The 16,456-nt window shown below is 37.9% G+C and overlaps 2 protein-coding genes across 2 annotated transcripts; both read right to left on the bottom strand.

Annotated features, from left to right (window-relative positions):
* Positions 1–5: 5 nt before the first annotated feature.
* LOC138335275 (5-methylcytosine rRNA methyltransferase NSUN4-like) lies at positions 6–9,796 on the bottom strand. The gene is made up of 6 exons (XM_069284291.1): positions 9,648–9,796; positions 8,841–9,462; positions 8,355–8,486; positions 7,453–7,598; positions 875–999; positions 6–291 (listed from the first exon to the last, which is right to left on the bottom strand). The coding sequence occupies exons 1-6, from the start codon at positions 9,648–9,650 to the stop codon at positions 6–8; spliced, it is 1,314 nt and encodes a 437-aa protein (XP_069140392.1). The 5' UTR covers positions 9,651–9,796.
* A 3,644-nt stretch (positions 9,797–13,440) lies between these two features.
* On the bottom strand, positions 13,441–14,508 carry LOC138335696 (uncharacterized). The gene has a single exon (XM_069284885.1). The coding sequence runs from the start codon at positions 14,506–14,508 to the stop codon at positions 13,441–13,443; it is 1,068 nt and encodes a 355-aa protein (XP_069140986.1).
* Positions 14,509–16,456: the final 1,948 nt, after the last annotated feature.

The following is a 16,456-nucleotide window of genomic DNA, read 5'->3' as shown; positions in this document are numbered from 1 at the left end:
TAATTTTATTTTGGTCTTTCTAATATTCTCAATTTAGCTATGTACATTGGTCCGAAGTTACAGCTGAGAGTGGGAAGAACTAGCTGTCCATACCGAGTGCGTCTCCAGAACCGAAAAGTCTTACTGAAGGCTTTTGCCATGTAGTTAAGGTCCACGACCGCCACGTTGATGTCTGTTTCCTGCCATATATACTGTAGGGCTGACTGCACGACGCCTTCATTCTGGGCTGCTGACAAGGTACAGGTGGAGTAAACCACACATCCACCCTGTTCACAGGACAGGATTCCAGCCCTAAGGAGGAAAACGTTAGCACATAATTTTAACATCCAAAGAACCAAGTTGACAAATAAAGTTTAGTAGCATATGAGCATTTAGCTGTGTGGTTCAATACTGGCAATAGCTAGCGTTTGTGATTGTGTGATGGAGTATTGTTTCTTTGTACCAATATTAGGCATGATATTAGGCATGATTTAAAAAACAAATGTATTGAAATTTCCGACTTAACCACAGTTGCCACCAAATATCATGCACAAGATGTCCTTCATCAAAATTTAAAAAAAAGTGTTAACACTCAATAATACTTAAGCTTTGGTACATAAACACAACACTCGAACACATAGTGACAAAAGCTAGCTAAGTACGTAAAATAAAGTTGAATTACCTATATACAAGAACCATCACAAATCCACTTTGAGAGAGAAGGATGATGGTACTGGTAGACAGTAAGTATTGTTCACCAGTTGTGATATTCTCCGTTATCAGAATCATTATCATTTTTACAAGTCTTGGAGATGCAATACTCAATAATTTTAATTTTGGAAAAAAAAACCACCATGGTCTTTATGATAAAATAGATGACTTAAAACATACTTACACCAGTAGCTCCTTTTGAATGTTAGGAAGCTGTAACCTCTCCCCCGTCCTACCGCTCTTAAAGAGATTATTATCATTCTCCAGAAGGACATGTCTGTCCGTGTTACAGGGCGCGTCTACCAGTACCTACAGAAGTACAAACGTTACATGGAACATCTACCAGTACCTACAGAAGTACAAACGTTACAGGGAACATCTACCAGTACCTACAGAAGTACAAACGTTACAGGGAACATCTACCAGTACCTACAGAAGTACAAACGTTACAGGGAACATCTACACCAGTACCTACAGAAGTACAAACGTTACAGGGAACATCTACCAGTACCTACAGAAGTACAAACGTTACAGGGAACGCTACAGTACCTACAAGAAGTACAAACGTTACAGGGAACATCTACCATACCTACAGAAGTACAAACGTTACAGGGAACATCTACCACAGTACCTACAGAAGTACAAACGTTACAGGGAACATCTACCAGTACCTACAGAAGTACAAACATTACAGGGAACATCTACCAGTACCTACAGAAGTACAAACGTTACAGGGAACATCTACCAGTACCTACAGAAGTACAAACATTACAGGGAACATCTACCAGTACCTACAGAAGTACAAACGTTACAGGGAACATCTACCAGTACCTACAGAAGTACAAACATTACAGGGAACATCTACCAGTACCTACAGAAGTACAAACATTACAGGGAACATCTACCAGTACCTACAGAAGTACAAACGTTACAGGGAACATCTACCAGTACCTACAGAAGTACAAACGTTACAGGAACATCTACCAGTAACAAACTTACAGGGAACATCTACCAGTACCTACAGAAGTACAAACACTCGTTACAGGGAACATCTACCAGTACCTACAGAAGTACAAACGTATACAGGCGAACATCTACCAGTACCTACAGAAGTACAACAGTCTACCAGTACCTACAGAAGTACAAACGTTACAGGGAACATCTACCAGTACCTACAGAAGTACAAACGTTACAGGGAACATCACCAGTACCTAGAAGTACAAACACAGGGAACATCACATACCTACACAGGAAGTACAACTAAAGTAAACTTACAGGGAACATCTACCAGTACCTACAGAAGTACAAACGTTACAGGGAACATCTACCAGTACCTACAGAAGTACAAACATTACAGTGAACATCTACCAGTACCTACAGAAGTACAAACGTTACAGGGAACATCTACCAGTACCTACAGAAGTACAAACGTTACAGGGAACATCTACCAGTACATTACCTACAGAAGTACAAACGTTACAGGGAACATCACCAGTACCTACAGAAGTACAAACATTACAGGGAACATCTACCAGTACCTACAGAAGTACAAACGTTACAGTGACACATCTACCAGTACCAGTACCTACAGAAGTACAAACATTACAGGGAACATCTACCAGTACCTACAGAAGTACAAACGTTACAGGGAACATCTACCAGTACCTACAGAAGTACAAACGTTACAGGGAACATCTACCAGTACCTACAGAAGTACAAACATTACAGTGAACATCTACCAGTACCCACAGAAGTACAAACGTTACAGGGAACATCTACCAGTACCTACAGAAGTACAAACGTTACAGGGAACATCTACCAGTACCTACAGAAGTACAAACGTTACAGGGAACATCTACCAGTACCTACAGAAGTACAAACGTTACAGGGAACATCTACCAGTACCTACAGAAGTACAAACGTTACAGGGAACATCTACCAGTACCTACAGAAGTACAAACGTTACAGGGAACATCTACCAGTACCTACAGAAGTACAAACATTACAGGGAACATCTACCAGTACCTACAGAAGTACAAACGTTACAGGGAACATCTACCAGTACCTACAGAAGTACAAACATTACAGTGAACATCTACCAGTACCCACAGAAGTACAAATGTTACAGGGAACATCTACCAGTACCTACAGAAGTACAAACGTTACAGGGAACATCTACCAGTACCTACAGAAGTACAAACGTTACAGGGAACATCTACCAGTACCTACAGAAGTACAAACGTTACAGGGAACATCTACCAGTACCTACAGAAGTACAAACGTTACAGGGAACATCTACCAGTACCTACAGAAGAACAAACATTACAGGGAACATCTACCAGTACCTACAATAGTACAAACGTTACAGGGAACATCTACCAGTACCCACAGAAGTACAAACGTTACATGGAACATCTACCAGTACCCACAGAAGTACAAACGTTACATGGAACATCTACCAGTACCTACATAAGTACACAGGTTACAGGGAACATCTACCAGTACCTACAGAAGTACAAACGTTACAGAGAACATCTACCAGTACCTACAGAAGTACACAGGTTACAGGGAACATCTACCAATACCTACATAAGAACACACGTTACAGGGTGCACCTACCAGTACCTACATAAGTACACAGGTTACAGGAAACATCTACCAGTACCTACAGAAGTACACACGTTACAGGGAACATCTACCAGTACCTACAGAAGTACAAACGTTACAGAGAACATCTACCAGTACATACAAAAGTACAAACGTTACAGGAAACATCTACCAGTACCCACAGAAGTACAAACGTTGCAGGGAACATTTACCAGTACATACAGAAGTACAATCTACATAATTAAATTTGTGAAATAGCGGTAACAAACTTTAACTATCAAAATCAAAGATGGCTGCCTGGCGGCCATCTTGTTCATCAATCAGTCCCAAAATGCAATATGCAAAACTAGGGTCCTAGGGGAATATACATATGAAATCTGAGAAAGACCCCTTGAGTATTTTTTTAGAAATAGCAGTAACAAACTTTAACTATCAAAATACAAAATGGCCACCGATCGGCGCGGCCATTTTGTTCACCGATCGGTTCCAAAATGCAATATGCAAAACTAGGGTCCTAGGGGAATATACATATGAAATCTGAGAAAGACCCCTTGAGTATTTTTTTAGAAATAGCGGTAACAAACTTTAACTATCAAAATCCAAGATGGCCATCGGTCAGCCATCTTGTTCACCAATTGTTTCCAATAGGGATGGGTATCGCGAAAAATTTTGTATCACGATATATCACGATACATCATAAGTGTATTATGATACATATCATGATATTTTGGTATTATTTTTGTATACCGGAGGTAATAAGAATTGCATGTTTGTTTCTGTCAATCACCTAAAAAGAGTATGAAATAAATGTTTTGTCAATATATCACTTTTATTCTTGTTTTTATCTATAAAATGCGAGATAATGTCTGTGTTACTTCCGCTCGATGTATTGCAAACACTTAACGTTACTACTGGACGGGACTCAGTAGCTGGGTGATGGCGACGCAAGTGAGTCGTCAGGTTCCTTGTTCCGCCACTACATTTAACGATTGCCGTACACAATCGACATCCAGCGATGCTTTCCTCGTTATTTCTTTCCCCTTTACGTACTGTAAAGCCAAAATGCTGCCATACAATCGCGATTTTTTTACGAGGTTATCATTCGTGCCTATGAAGGCCGCCATTTTGAAACGTTACTAAGCACAAGATCAATCATAATCTACGTATGATAACATCCCAAAAATCCATCTTAACCTGTACATTTGTCTGAAATGTTGTTAAAATATATATTTTTAGTTTTAATTTTTATACAAATTCTCATTTTAAAAATATTTCCTGTCAAAAACGAAATTTTCACTGAAATATACGGAAAATCCCCGAATGATTCCGAGTGAACCGATACGACTAAATCGTACCGCGATACGTATCGTTTTCAAAATGAACCTGGATATATCGGTATACCGATAATACCTTGTTCACCAATTGTTTCCAAGATACAATATGCACAACTAGGGTCCTAGGGGAACCTACATATGAAATTTGAGAAAGATCCCTTAAGCACTTTCTGAGATATAGCGGTAACAAACTTTAACTATCAAAATCCAAGATGGCCATCGGTCAGCCATCTTGTTCACCAATTGTTTCCAAGATACAATATGCACAACTAGGGTCCTAGGGGAACCTACATATGAAATTTGAGAAAGATCCCTTCAGTACTTTCTGAGAAATAGCAGTAACAAACTTTAACTATCAAAATCCAAAATGTCTTGTTCACCGGAATTGCAATATTCACAATTATGGTCCTAGGGGAACCAACATATTAAATTTGAAAAAGATCCCTTAAGAACTTTCTGAGAAATAGCGGTAACAAGAATTGTTAATGGACGGACGGACGATGGACCACGGACGAAAGGCGATTTGAATAGCCCACCATCTAATGATGGTGGGCTAAAAACATAGGGAATATCTACTAATACGCAAAATGATAGATTCAGCTTGTTTACTTTCTATCATCATTATAGGTCAAAACTACCGTATAAGTAATTCTCAGAAAGTTAATACTAAACATGAAATGTTTTGATAACATATCTTAAAATAATTGTTCTGTCCATTTACTTACTTTATTTGCCCATTCAAATTTGCAATTACATTTTAATGTTATCATTGTTTTTAAATAACTGAAAAGGGACCTAAATCCTATAGTTATTTTAAAATTGCAAACAGTAAGCTGTCTACCACTGCACACTTTATTACTCAACTTTGAGTTAATATGCATAGATACACTCAATAAATTGTCAATTGTCTGTGTTTTAGCATCCTGGGAGCTAAACCACTAAAACAAACAAGAGGCCCAGAGGGCCTGTATCGCTCACCTGGTTTTTTGTTAGTAATTATCACAAGACTCTGACAATTAGAAAAATAAGCAAAATTGACTCCCAAAGTTTAATTTTGAATCACAACCATACAATGATGCTATTGATACCATACAAATATGCTATCCAATACATAGGTTCAGAGACAAAGTAATTTATATGAAAATAGTAGCCTAATTGACCTTTTTGACCTCGCATCTATTGCCGTTTAAGGCCCCGGGGGTCAGCCCTATCATTTGTACAATTTCAAATCCCAACCCTATTAGGATGCTACCATTGCATTATAAGTGCTCTTCCATTCTTAGTTGCAGAGAAGAAGTCGTTTATATGGAAATAGCCAAATTGACCCCTTTTGACCCCACCCTTCAGGCCCCCGGGGGGTCAGCCCCATCATTTGCAAAATTTTGAATCCAAACCCTATAAGGATGTAACCATTGCATTATGAGCGTAATCCCATGTTAAGTCGCAGAGAAAAAGTCATTTATATGGGAAATTGACCACTTTTGACCCCGCCCCTCAGGCCCCCGGGGGGTCAGCACTATCATTTGCAAAATTTTGAATCCCCACCCTATAAGGATGCTACCATTGCATTATGGGTGCTATACCATGCTTAGTTGCAGAGAAGAAGTCATTTATATGGAAATAGCCAAATTGACCCCTTTTGACCCCGCCCCTCAGGCCCCCGGGGGGTCAGCCCCTTTTGACCCCGCCCCTCAGGGCCCCCGGGGGGGTCAGCCCCATCATTTGCACAATTTGGAATCCCCACCCTATAAGGATGCTACCATTGCATAATGGGTGCTATACCATGCTTAGTTGCAGAGAAGAAGTCATTTATATGAAAATAGCCAAATTAACCCCTTTTGACCCCGCCCCTCAGGCCCCCGGGGGGTCAGCACTATCATTTGCACAATTTTGAATCCCCACCCTATAAGGATGCTACCATTGCATTATGGGTGCTATACCATGCTTAGTTTCAGAGAAGAAGTCGTTTATATGGAAATAGCCAAATTGGCCCCTTTTGACCCCGCCCCTCAGGCCCCCGGGGGGTCAGCCCCATCATTTGTACAATTTTGAATCCCCACCCTATAACGATACTACAATTGCATTATGAGTGCTATCTCATGCTTAGTTTCAGAGAAGAAGTCGTTTATATGGAAATAGCCAAATTGACCCCATTTGACCCCGCCCCTCAGGCCCCCGGGGGGTCAGCCCCATCATTTGTACAATTTTGAATCCCCACCCTATAAGGATGCTACCATTGCATTATGGGTGCTATCCCATGCTTGGTTTCAGAGAAGAAGTCGTTTATATGGAAATAGCCAAATTGACCCCTTTTGGCCCCGCCCCTCAGGCCCCCGGGGGGTCAGCCCCATCATTTGTACAATTTTTAGTTAGTAGCCCATAAGGATGCTACCAGTCAAATTTTGTTGAAATCCGACCAGCGGTTATGGAGAAGAAGTCGATTGTTGACGGACGCCGGACGCCGGACGCCAGACGCTGCGGTATCCCATAAGCTCACCTCGGTCCTTTGGACCAGGTGAGCTAAAAATACTTTTGTTCTTCCTAAACTTCTATATCAAACATTTAAAATTGCATAAACATGTGCATAACAAAACATTGATGACATGATTATTTTGTGCAAAAATTAACAAGACATAGGAAAAATATCCTCTTGGTTGTAGATGACAGAATTTCTATTTTGCAGCATTTTTTTTTTTTTTTTAAGTCTTGAACAATAACATAACTTTTATCAGTGAAAATAACATGACTACATGGTGAAATATACCGGTAAGTTTCTTTCATTAAAGTTAACTTGGAAGGAACAGTGTGCTGCAGATCATACCTTGTTAAACCTCGGCGTTGTCATCTCTCGGCCATCTTGTTGTTTTAGTGTGATATCATCAGTCGTATGGTCGGGTATGTAGCTTTTTATAACTTTCTCAAGGCGCTTCAGCCGAGATCCAGATAAGTCATTACAAAAAATGCTTTCTGAAACAAACAAATCAACAATTGTTTTATAAGAAGCAAGTATAATGTGACTGGGTGGGGTGTGTTGCTTGGTATCTTCGGCGGCATGCTTCAGTGATATAGCACTATAAAAAGGGCAACAGTTCCACTATACAAGACACAACACGAACATTCCACAGTCTAAACTGCATACATGGGAGACCGTCCTTACATGACCATGGCTGTTAATAAGACGTTAAAATAATCAAACAAATAAACAAAGTATGCAAACTCGTGTAACAGCTGGAAAATGTATGTACAGCAGTTGACCCATGTCCCTATAAACACTTTTTAAGGCCTCACGTTACCTTGATTTCAAATCTTTATCAAATGCTATATACTGAAACTATGAATACCATGTTGTGTCTTTCTATTTTTGCAAATTAGTTTAATATGGTTTCTATGTTTACTTTGTGTAATATTTATATGTTAATCCTAAATTTGGTTCCAATAAAGCGTCCCTCAATATTGTAACTTTTAATCCTCCTGAATGTTTATTTGGTCTAAAATGGTATGCAGTCTACAGAGAAACAACATCAAAATTTATGTATTTTGCACTGTTTATAGTAACAATGACCTAGATGGCTACACACTGTTGAAATTATAAAACATACAAAATATGAGACATACTTTGTGTTTTTTTAGCTATTACAAACAGTAACAAGGCAACAATACAGCGCTTTTAACATTAGGGGATACACAATGTGTATCCTTTTTTTAAAACAGGGTATGACAAACCTGGTAGATTAGTTTGCTTCATTGCCAAAGTCTTTCCTCCTGGAGCTGAACAAAGGTCAAGGACTTTGTCTGAAGGCTGAAGGTCAAGGGCAATAACAGGTAAGATTGAAGCACCATCCATCAAGAAATATTCTAGATAAAACAAAGGAAATGAAACAGTGACAGTATTAAATTGGATTAAGACCATGACATTTGGCAATACCAGTAGTTCTATGTTTAGCATTAAGGGTCATCCCCATGAAAAGACTAGTAAAATGTTTTGTATTAAAATCTAATGTTAATTATCACAATCAACTTATACACATGGGATGTAAAACAATGGGAAATATATTAATTTGATGTTATTTTTTTACAGTTTACAAACATTTAGAAAACACTATATTACAGAAATGATATTGTGATATGTCATTGTCCTATTAGTAATGAGCTGTGTAACCTTGTTATGCTTGTTACTTGGTTTGTTCTACCATTACACAATTAACTTACCCAGCTTGCCATTTGCATTGCTCCTTGGAGGAGGGAAGTCCCCTGTATTGCCTTTTTCATATGCATACACTCCCAGATCCTTAGGGATCTGGACTGGTGCCTCATGTATAATATTTACAGGAATACCTGATGGCTGATATGTACTTTTCTGGACATCTTCCTGCTCATACAATTCCCTCTCCGTATAAACCTTTTTAACAGGAACAAAATTCTCTAAACTTGTGTTCTTTTCATATCTCAGTAAAGTTAACAATTCTTCCTCTTCTGTAATTTCTTTTTCTGAATCTTCATCCTCATAAACGTCAGTTTCCTCACTGTCATCTGATGAACATTTCTTAGTGTCCCGTTTAAAATCAAATGTATTGTCAGTATTTACACCAGATTGATGAGTGCCATGTAAAACTTCAGACACATGTTCTAATATATTGTGAGTTCCTAAATCTGTCAGTCTGTCAATAGCGTCTTCTGTGTTCACAAAGTTGTTTACTAAGGCACAGTATTTTTGAGTTGTAAGTAGTGAAATCCTGATAGACGGCCATACATCCCCAAACACAGGTTTGTAGAACAAGTCAAAGTGTTCCAAGGCCTTGTCCGTTCCTGACAGCTCTCTAGATCTCTTTGTCTGTAATTATATAAATTAATGCATTACTTAACCATTTTGATTGTATTTAATCCTCATATATATAATCCCTCTCAAGAATGAAGATTCATTATTATTTATGATTATTGATCATAAAATAAGTCCAAAAAGTAATTGCAGATAATACATGACCTAATAAAAGTGTAATAATTAAAATCCATATTTACCATAAAGACACCCTCAAACAAAATGTAATTATTCAGAACCGTCCTAAAATAAGTCCTCTCCCAGTTACCACAGTATCTATCATAATATAGAGGTCTTTAAATGGATGTTATTGAAAAATGAATGGAAAACTGAGGATATTTGCAGAAAACACAAGGCTATAAGAAATATATTTCAAATGAGAGATGTGTGTGGAGAAAAGAAACTGAAAATTGCTACAGTAAAACAAATTGTACTCATTATACGACAAACATTAAAATAAATGGTATATTTATGTAGACCAACAGGAAGTGTTCAGAAATTAGGTATTCTGTTGAGGTGACATGGTCCACTATTAATACATGTTGATTCATTATTGTTCTATCTATAACAATATAATACACATCCAATAGAGTGTACAGTCTGTATATCTCGTCTGTGACAAGGAAGTATATAATTAGAGTAATGGCAGACTGCCATGCAGATCTGAATTTGTTCACTGTCTTGTATGTAGTAAAGGCTAACAATATATTATAGGTATCTTCAGACTTACCAATGGCTGTAGTAAAAATGTTTTTGTGTGGTGGTTATATAAAAGTGGCTACTGGTTACTGAAATAAGGTAAGTTTATTTATACAGTGATTCTTTCACTCCAAAATCAAATTGCCTTACCAATAAATTGAATAAATGCTATGCATGTGAGAACCAAATATTAATTTATTGTCACTTTTTTGTGTATACACTGTACGTGTACAGTTGAGTGTAAGCTAACCTTTACACCCTAGTGCACTAGGAGTGCACTACATTTAAACTACAGGTAAACTAGTAGTGCACTACGTCCAGTCAGGTGTGACCTCTAAAACCCCTATACAGGTAATGGGCAATGCCATTGACACCTGTGTTAGATACATGTACCTGTACTTGTAATTTTTACCTATGGGTATTGGTATGTATGTACCTGGTCTCACCTATACAAGTAATAGTTGCATTTTAGTCTTATTATATTGAATTTGTCTGCTATTATTTTCATACATCATTAAGATTTAGTGTGATATTTATATCTAGGAGTGGTAGTTCAGTAATAAATACAAAATGTACATTGTACGGAAGCTCTATATTTTGATAGTAACATATACACACAGACTTAGTAATGAACATGTGAATTACAGTATGGACTCAAGACCTAAATTAGCTTAACTGTTGTAGCATGAAATATACATTATATTACAACTTTCATGACTCCAAGTCATCAGAAGTGTAAATATCTTTTTTGCTACAACAATAAAAACAAAATGTACATTGTATGGTAGCTCTATATTTTGATCGTAATGTAACGTCGTCAACTTATAGCCGCCACCAACCGTAACGTCACAACAATTGTTTCCGTATCAACGGTGACAACAATTAAGACGTATAAGAGTTCTTTTTGGGATGAAATGTGGTGCGATAAATGACTTGACAAAATGGATACAGTTCTGAACTTTATTAATCCACAGTGAATCCAAAATCCATACAGATAACAACAAAGTATATATCCAAATCATACTTTCACACTAATCCTCCAGGCCAGGCTCTTTCACACAATGTTCACACAAGTCACAGGCGTTTGTAATATACGCTGTATAATAAATATTAATGATAATCAAAAATCGGATAGAATCATATAGATGATTTCTATATGATTCGATCCGATTTTTGATTATCATTAATATTAATTATATATTACAAACGCCTGTGCACAAGTCTATTTACAAAATCCCAAATTGTTCTTTTGACCAATCCTAGCATTTTACCTTATGTATGGTAATTCGCAGGTTTTCGGCCTCATTGGAAGTCAGGAGACTTATGGAGAGGCATTGATGGGCTCCGTGATTGCGGTGACTGATAGGGGTTTTTTAACCCCTCCCTACACCGACTAGAAATTGAGTTCCGGTTGCGCGCGCGCAATTAAAACGTAGTATTTACAGTTCATATAATACAAGTTAAAAATGCTAGTATAGCATATTGAGTGGAGCCGAAGGATATAGATTTGATTTCTCATGAGGTATAATGTCATAATTAATATTTTAAAATATAGTATTTGGCATTAATATATAAATTGGTGGTAATAGTGGCGGGGCTTTCCCCAGACATCTATTGACACCAGTTGGTATAGTAAAGTTTGATAGTGGACACACTTTAACTTAAATTCTAGATTAATTGGGTAGATACTTAAACTTTTAGGCCAGTATTAGATTGTCACTAAAATGATTTGGCCATATACTTAATTATTTGGAAAACGATCCTTGGTTAACACACAGAATCAGTCGGAGGCGAACTTGCTTGGATGATGTTTCCAATGGTTGTTCAGTCTGCTTTTGAAGATATTGACATTTGGTGCACTCGATACGTCGGTAGGAAGACCATTCCATAGGTTTACCACACGGTTCGAAAAGAAGTTTCTGCTTGAGTTTAGTCTGAAGGACTTCTTAAAGATTTTATTGGCATTTCCTCTAGTAGCTGTGTATGTTGGTTTTTGAAACATCCTTCTTGAGTCTATAGAATCTATTTGATTGATAATTTTGTAGGTTTGAATCAAGTCGGATCTTTTTCTCCTATACTCCAGCGTTGGGAGGCCAAGTTTTCTTAGTCTCTCACCATATGGGATGTCCTTTAGGGAGGGTATCCTTTTAGTTGCTCTTCTCTGGACGTTTTCAATAGCTCTTTTGTCTTTCTGGTACATTGGTGACCATATAGTTGAACCATACTCTAGGTGAGGTCTTACAAGTGTCTTGTACAATATATTGAATACATTTGGGTCCATGTAGGTGAATGTTCTGAAGATTACCCCCATGATTTTGTTTGCTTTCGCTGTTGCGTTGTTTACATGTTCAGTAAAAGTTAATTTGTGGTCTATAGTCACCCCGAGGTCTTTTTCAGATGTAGTTTTCTTGATTGTTATCTTCGAGTTGCTATCTCCAATAGTGAATTTTGAATTTTTGATTCCATTTCCGATTTCCATATGTTTGCACTTATCTAGATTGAGTTCCATAAGCCAGGTATTTGTCCACTTAGTTATGTTGTTTATGCTGCTTTGGAGCTCATGAATATGTGTTATAGTACTTGATGCTGAGTATAATTTGGTATCGTCTGCGAAAAGCTTTGTGATACAGGTTGCAGCTTCTGGTATGTCGTTAACATATATTAAAAATAGTACTGGTCCAAGTACGCTGCCCTGTGGGACTCCACTGCTTACTGTTTGCACATCAGATTTTTGGCCATTAATAATAACTCTCTGTTCCATTCCAGATAGAAAGTCTTTTATCCAAGATAGTAGCTTCCCTTTAATTCCGTAGCTTTCAACTTTATGGAGAAGCAGACGGTGAGACACTTTGTCAAATGCCTTTTTGAAGTCAAGGTAAATGACGTCGATGTTATAACCGTTATCTAAAGCAGTTATCCAGTCTTCTAGTGTCTCTAGTAGTTGAGTTGTACAAGATCTCCCATGTCTGAATCCGTGTTGTTCTTTAGTGAAAAAATTGTTGGTATCCATATGTTTGATTATTGCGTCACGAATTATACGTTGTAAAATTTTAGAGGGAACAGACGTCAGGCTGATGGGTCTGTATTTTCCTGGATCTTTCCGTGACCCCTTTTTGTATATAGGGCTAACGTTGGCCTTTTTCCATTGGTTTGGGAGGTGTTCCTTCTTGTAGAGATTTCCTGTAAATCAAGGTGAGAGGCCGTTTCAGTTCCTTGATGGTTTTAACGATGAGGTTGGGGTGAATGTTATCGGGTCCTGGTGACTTGTTGCTATTGATTTGTAGTACAGCTTGTTCAACTATTTGTTCCGTTATTGGGACATTTTCCAAGGGAGACTGGTATGTTCTTGATGGTAGATGGGGAAGTGGGTTTTGAAGGATCATCTTTAGTGAAAACACTAGCAAAATAATTTTTCATTATATTTGCTACCTCTAAAGGGTCTTGGGTGATGATCCCATCTGTAGATTTGACACTGAACATTGTCGGCGCTGTTTTGGTTTTGGATCTCACATATTTCCAGAAGAGCTTGGGGTTGGTTTTGATCTTTGAGGCAATGTCCTGCTCGTACGAATATTTAGAAAGTCGTAGTGCTTTAGTTGCTTCGTTTCTGGCTTTTTTGTAATTATCAAAGTTTGTAGTTGTCTTACAGTGTAAGTATTTTGTCCAGAGTCTGCTTTTCTTTCTTATTTTATCTTGAGCCTCGCGGCTTATATATGGTTTCCTTCGGCTTTGATTTCCAAGCTTATAGGTTGGGACATTGTCCGCTATTTGTTTCTTCAGGTAGTCTTCAAAGGTATTCCAAGTTTCTTCGATGGTTGAACTGGCTTCTAGCGGTGTCAGATCAAGTTTGTGTAGATTGTCATTTATTCGGTTGTAGTTTCCCTTGAGGAAGTTATATCGTCTCACATCACATGTTTTGTTGTGGGTTTCTGTGTATGTCAGTAGATTGAATGACAGAAGGAGGTGGTCGCTTAAGCCTAATCCGGGGTTGAGAGTTAGGTTATCTATCATTCCCTCTTCATTTGTAAATATCAAATCGAGTATATTGCTTTGTTGACCTTCTCTAAAGCGGGTTGGTTGGTTGACGTGTTGATACAGATAGCAGTCCTTGACCTTGGATATAAATAGGGAGGATGGATGTTGAACTCCAGAGTTTGATGTATATGATGTCCAATCAATTTGCTTGAAGTTGAAATCTCCCACGATTAACTTGTGTGAGCTGTTGTTTAAATATATTTGGTCCAGCAGGTTTAATAGTTTGAGATTTCCTGTAGCTGTAGAATTTGGGCTTCTATAGATGGTACATAGGAGCAGACGATCATTTCCCAGCAGATTGATGATACAGCATAGTTGATCATCCATGTCATCGACTAATTCAATAATGTCCACACTAATATGACATTTGACATAGACTCCTACTCCTCGCTTGCATGTTTTGGGCTGCAACAGGTTATAGTCATCCAATAGCTTAGAACGGTCGTCACTCTCATAAAGGGGATTCTTGTAATTTGTTTCTGTCAAACAGATGATATCTGGATGATGGTGTTGTATATAGTCCTCCAGCTCGGTTTTCTTTGTAGTAGTTAGCGTGTCGCAGTTGGTGTATATTATCGACAGGGAGCTTTTCACGGTGGAAAATATTTCAGTTTTTGGTTTTAAAATATTAAAACATTCATCCTATCTGGATTTTATTTTGTTGATCGGTCTGGTTGGATTCTGTTGAGATTTCTTCGTCAGAGTCTAACTCGTAGATGAGTTTTTGTGAATGATCACATATTGCAACATTCGGAGACTGGAGAGCGGTGCTATTATGTACATCCACTGTAGTTAGTATTTTGTTGTTGTTCGATGTTCTCATATGAATTGGGCTTATGGAATGACCATTTATGGTTGTAGCTGTTGTTTGTATATTTTTTGCCATACTTTTGATCTGGGCTGTTGGGATACCTATGGCGGGGCTATCCCCAGACATTAGGTTATCCGGTAGTGTTGTTATTTCTGTCAAGGCTGGTTTTGCGACAGGGCAATTCCCAAACACTATGCCTTTCTGTTTTTCGTTAGTCTGCCCCTTGTTTTTTAGATGGATCGTTGTCTCTCATATGTTTGGTTGTTTCAGATTGGGCATGTTGTTTTTCAAGGTATTTGTTCTTCCTATCGTCTCTCTGTTGTTTCGTCAGGTCCCTTGTTAAGATTACTCTCTTCATAGTGGGAGGAGCGTACTGCTTGATATGTCGAGCATTCTCTAGTAGTTTCTTCCTCTCGTTTGGGTTTTTCATAATGGCTATTAAAGGTCTTGACTTATCTGGAGTGAGTTTACCTATTCTATATAGCGCAAGTATTTGAGGATCTTCTATTCCCAGTATCCGTGACAGCTCCTGGAATATTTTTTGGTCATGGGCTTTGAAATCTTTATCCTCAGATGTTGGTGGTAATTCAGGCATATGGAATAAAATTATATTGGCTTCTTTGGACTTCCGGTCATGTAGTTCTTTGGTTCTTTCATCTACAAGGTTTTTGATAGTAGATTTTAGTTCGTCGACTATTTCTGTCTTGCTTGACTGGACTTCAATTTTGATTTGATTTCTCGTTGAGACTTCTATTTGGTTCATTCTTGTTTCTAGTCCATCTAATCTTTCTTCATTTTTCTCACAAAGATTTTTGAGCGAGTTGTTGATTTGGTCCAAGGTTGGTTTGGTCTTGGTACATACATGGCAGGTCCACGACAGGTTAGGTATTTCGCCTGTGATGATACAGTCATATACAGTCTTAGAGATGCCTGTGCAGTGTTGACAGAAATTTAAATTGCAGATTTCACAATTCACATGGTTTAACATGGTGTCCAATTCGATTTGACATCTGCCACACATGTAGATGGAATCCTCGGGCTTGGACCTTTTCCGGTGGTCTAGACTCTCAGCCATTGTTTTCTAAGTTGGTATGGGTAACCGTGTATATATGAGGTATCGAGTGATTTGTTACAACGTCTTAGTGAGATGGATAGTCACTTTTGAATTCACACACACTAGTAATTATATTATGGTGATATTGATTGATATAAATATATATATTGTAGATATATATCTACAACATATAGTTAACACTACGTGATTAGTTGCACTATTTATAGTATTACATATATTAGGTGGGATGGCGAGTCAATCCCCAAACATCCCCGAGTTGCTCAAAAATATCTATTATAATCTTAATCAAGACAGATAATGGACAGTCCCCATTTATCCACTATGGATCTCTATTCCTAAAATGTAATTTGGCTATGCGAGAGATTACACTATTACATATACATTTAAAG

The sequence above is a fragment of the Argopecten irradians genome, chromosome 1, assembly GCF_041381155.1.
Source record: "Argopecten irradians isolate NY chromosome 1, Ai_NY, whole genome shotgun sequence".
Taxonomy (NCBI): domain Eukaryota; kingdom Metazoa; phylum Mollusca; class Bivalvia; order Pectinida; family Pectinidae; genus Argopecten; species Argopecten irradians.
This window is presented reverse-complemented; position numbering and strand designations above follow the sequence as displayed.

What these genes read in the sequence shown, in the direction of transcription:
- LOC138335696 (XM_069284885.1), bottom strand. Translation starts at nt 14,508, where the DNA reads ATGGATGATCAACTATGCTGTATCATCAATCTGCTGGGAAATGATCGT.
- LOC138335275 (XM_069284291.1), bottom strand. An exon ending in GAAGCAAACTAATCTACCAG is followed by an intron (nt 7,599 to 8,354) that starts GTTTGTCATACC and finishes TGTTTGTTTCAG; the next exon opens with AAAGCATTTTTTGTAATGAC. An exon ending in CAACGCCGAGGTTTAACAAG is followed by an intron (nt 1,000 to 7,452) that starts GTATGATCTGCA and finishes GTACTTCTGTAG; the next exon opens with GTACTGGTAGACGCGCCCTG.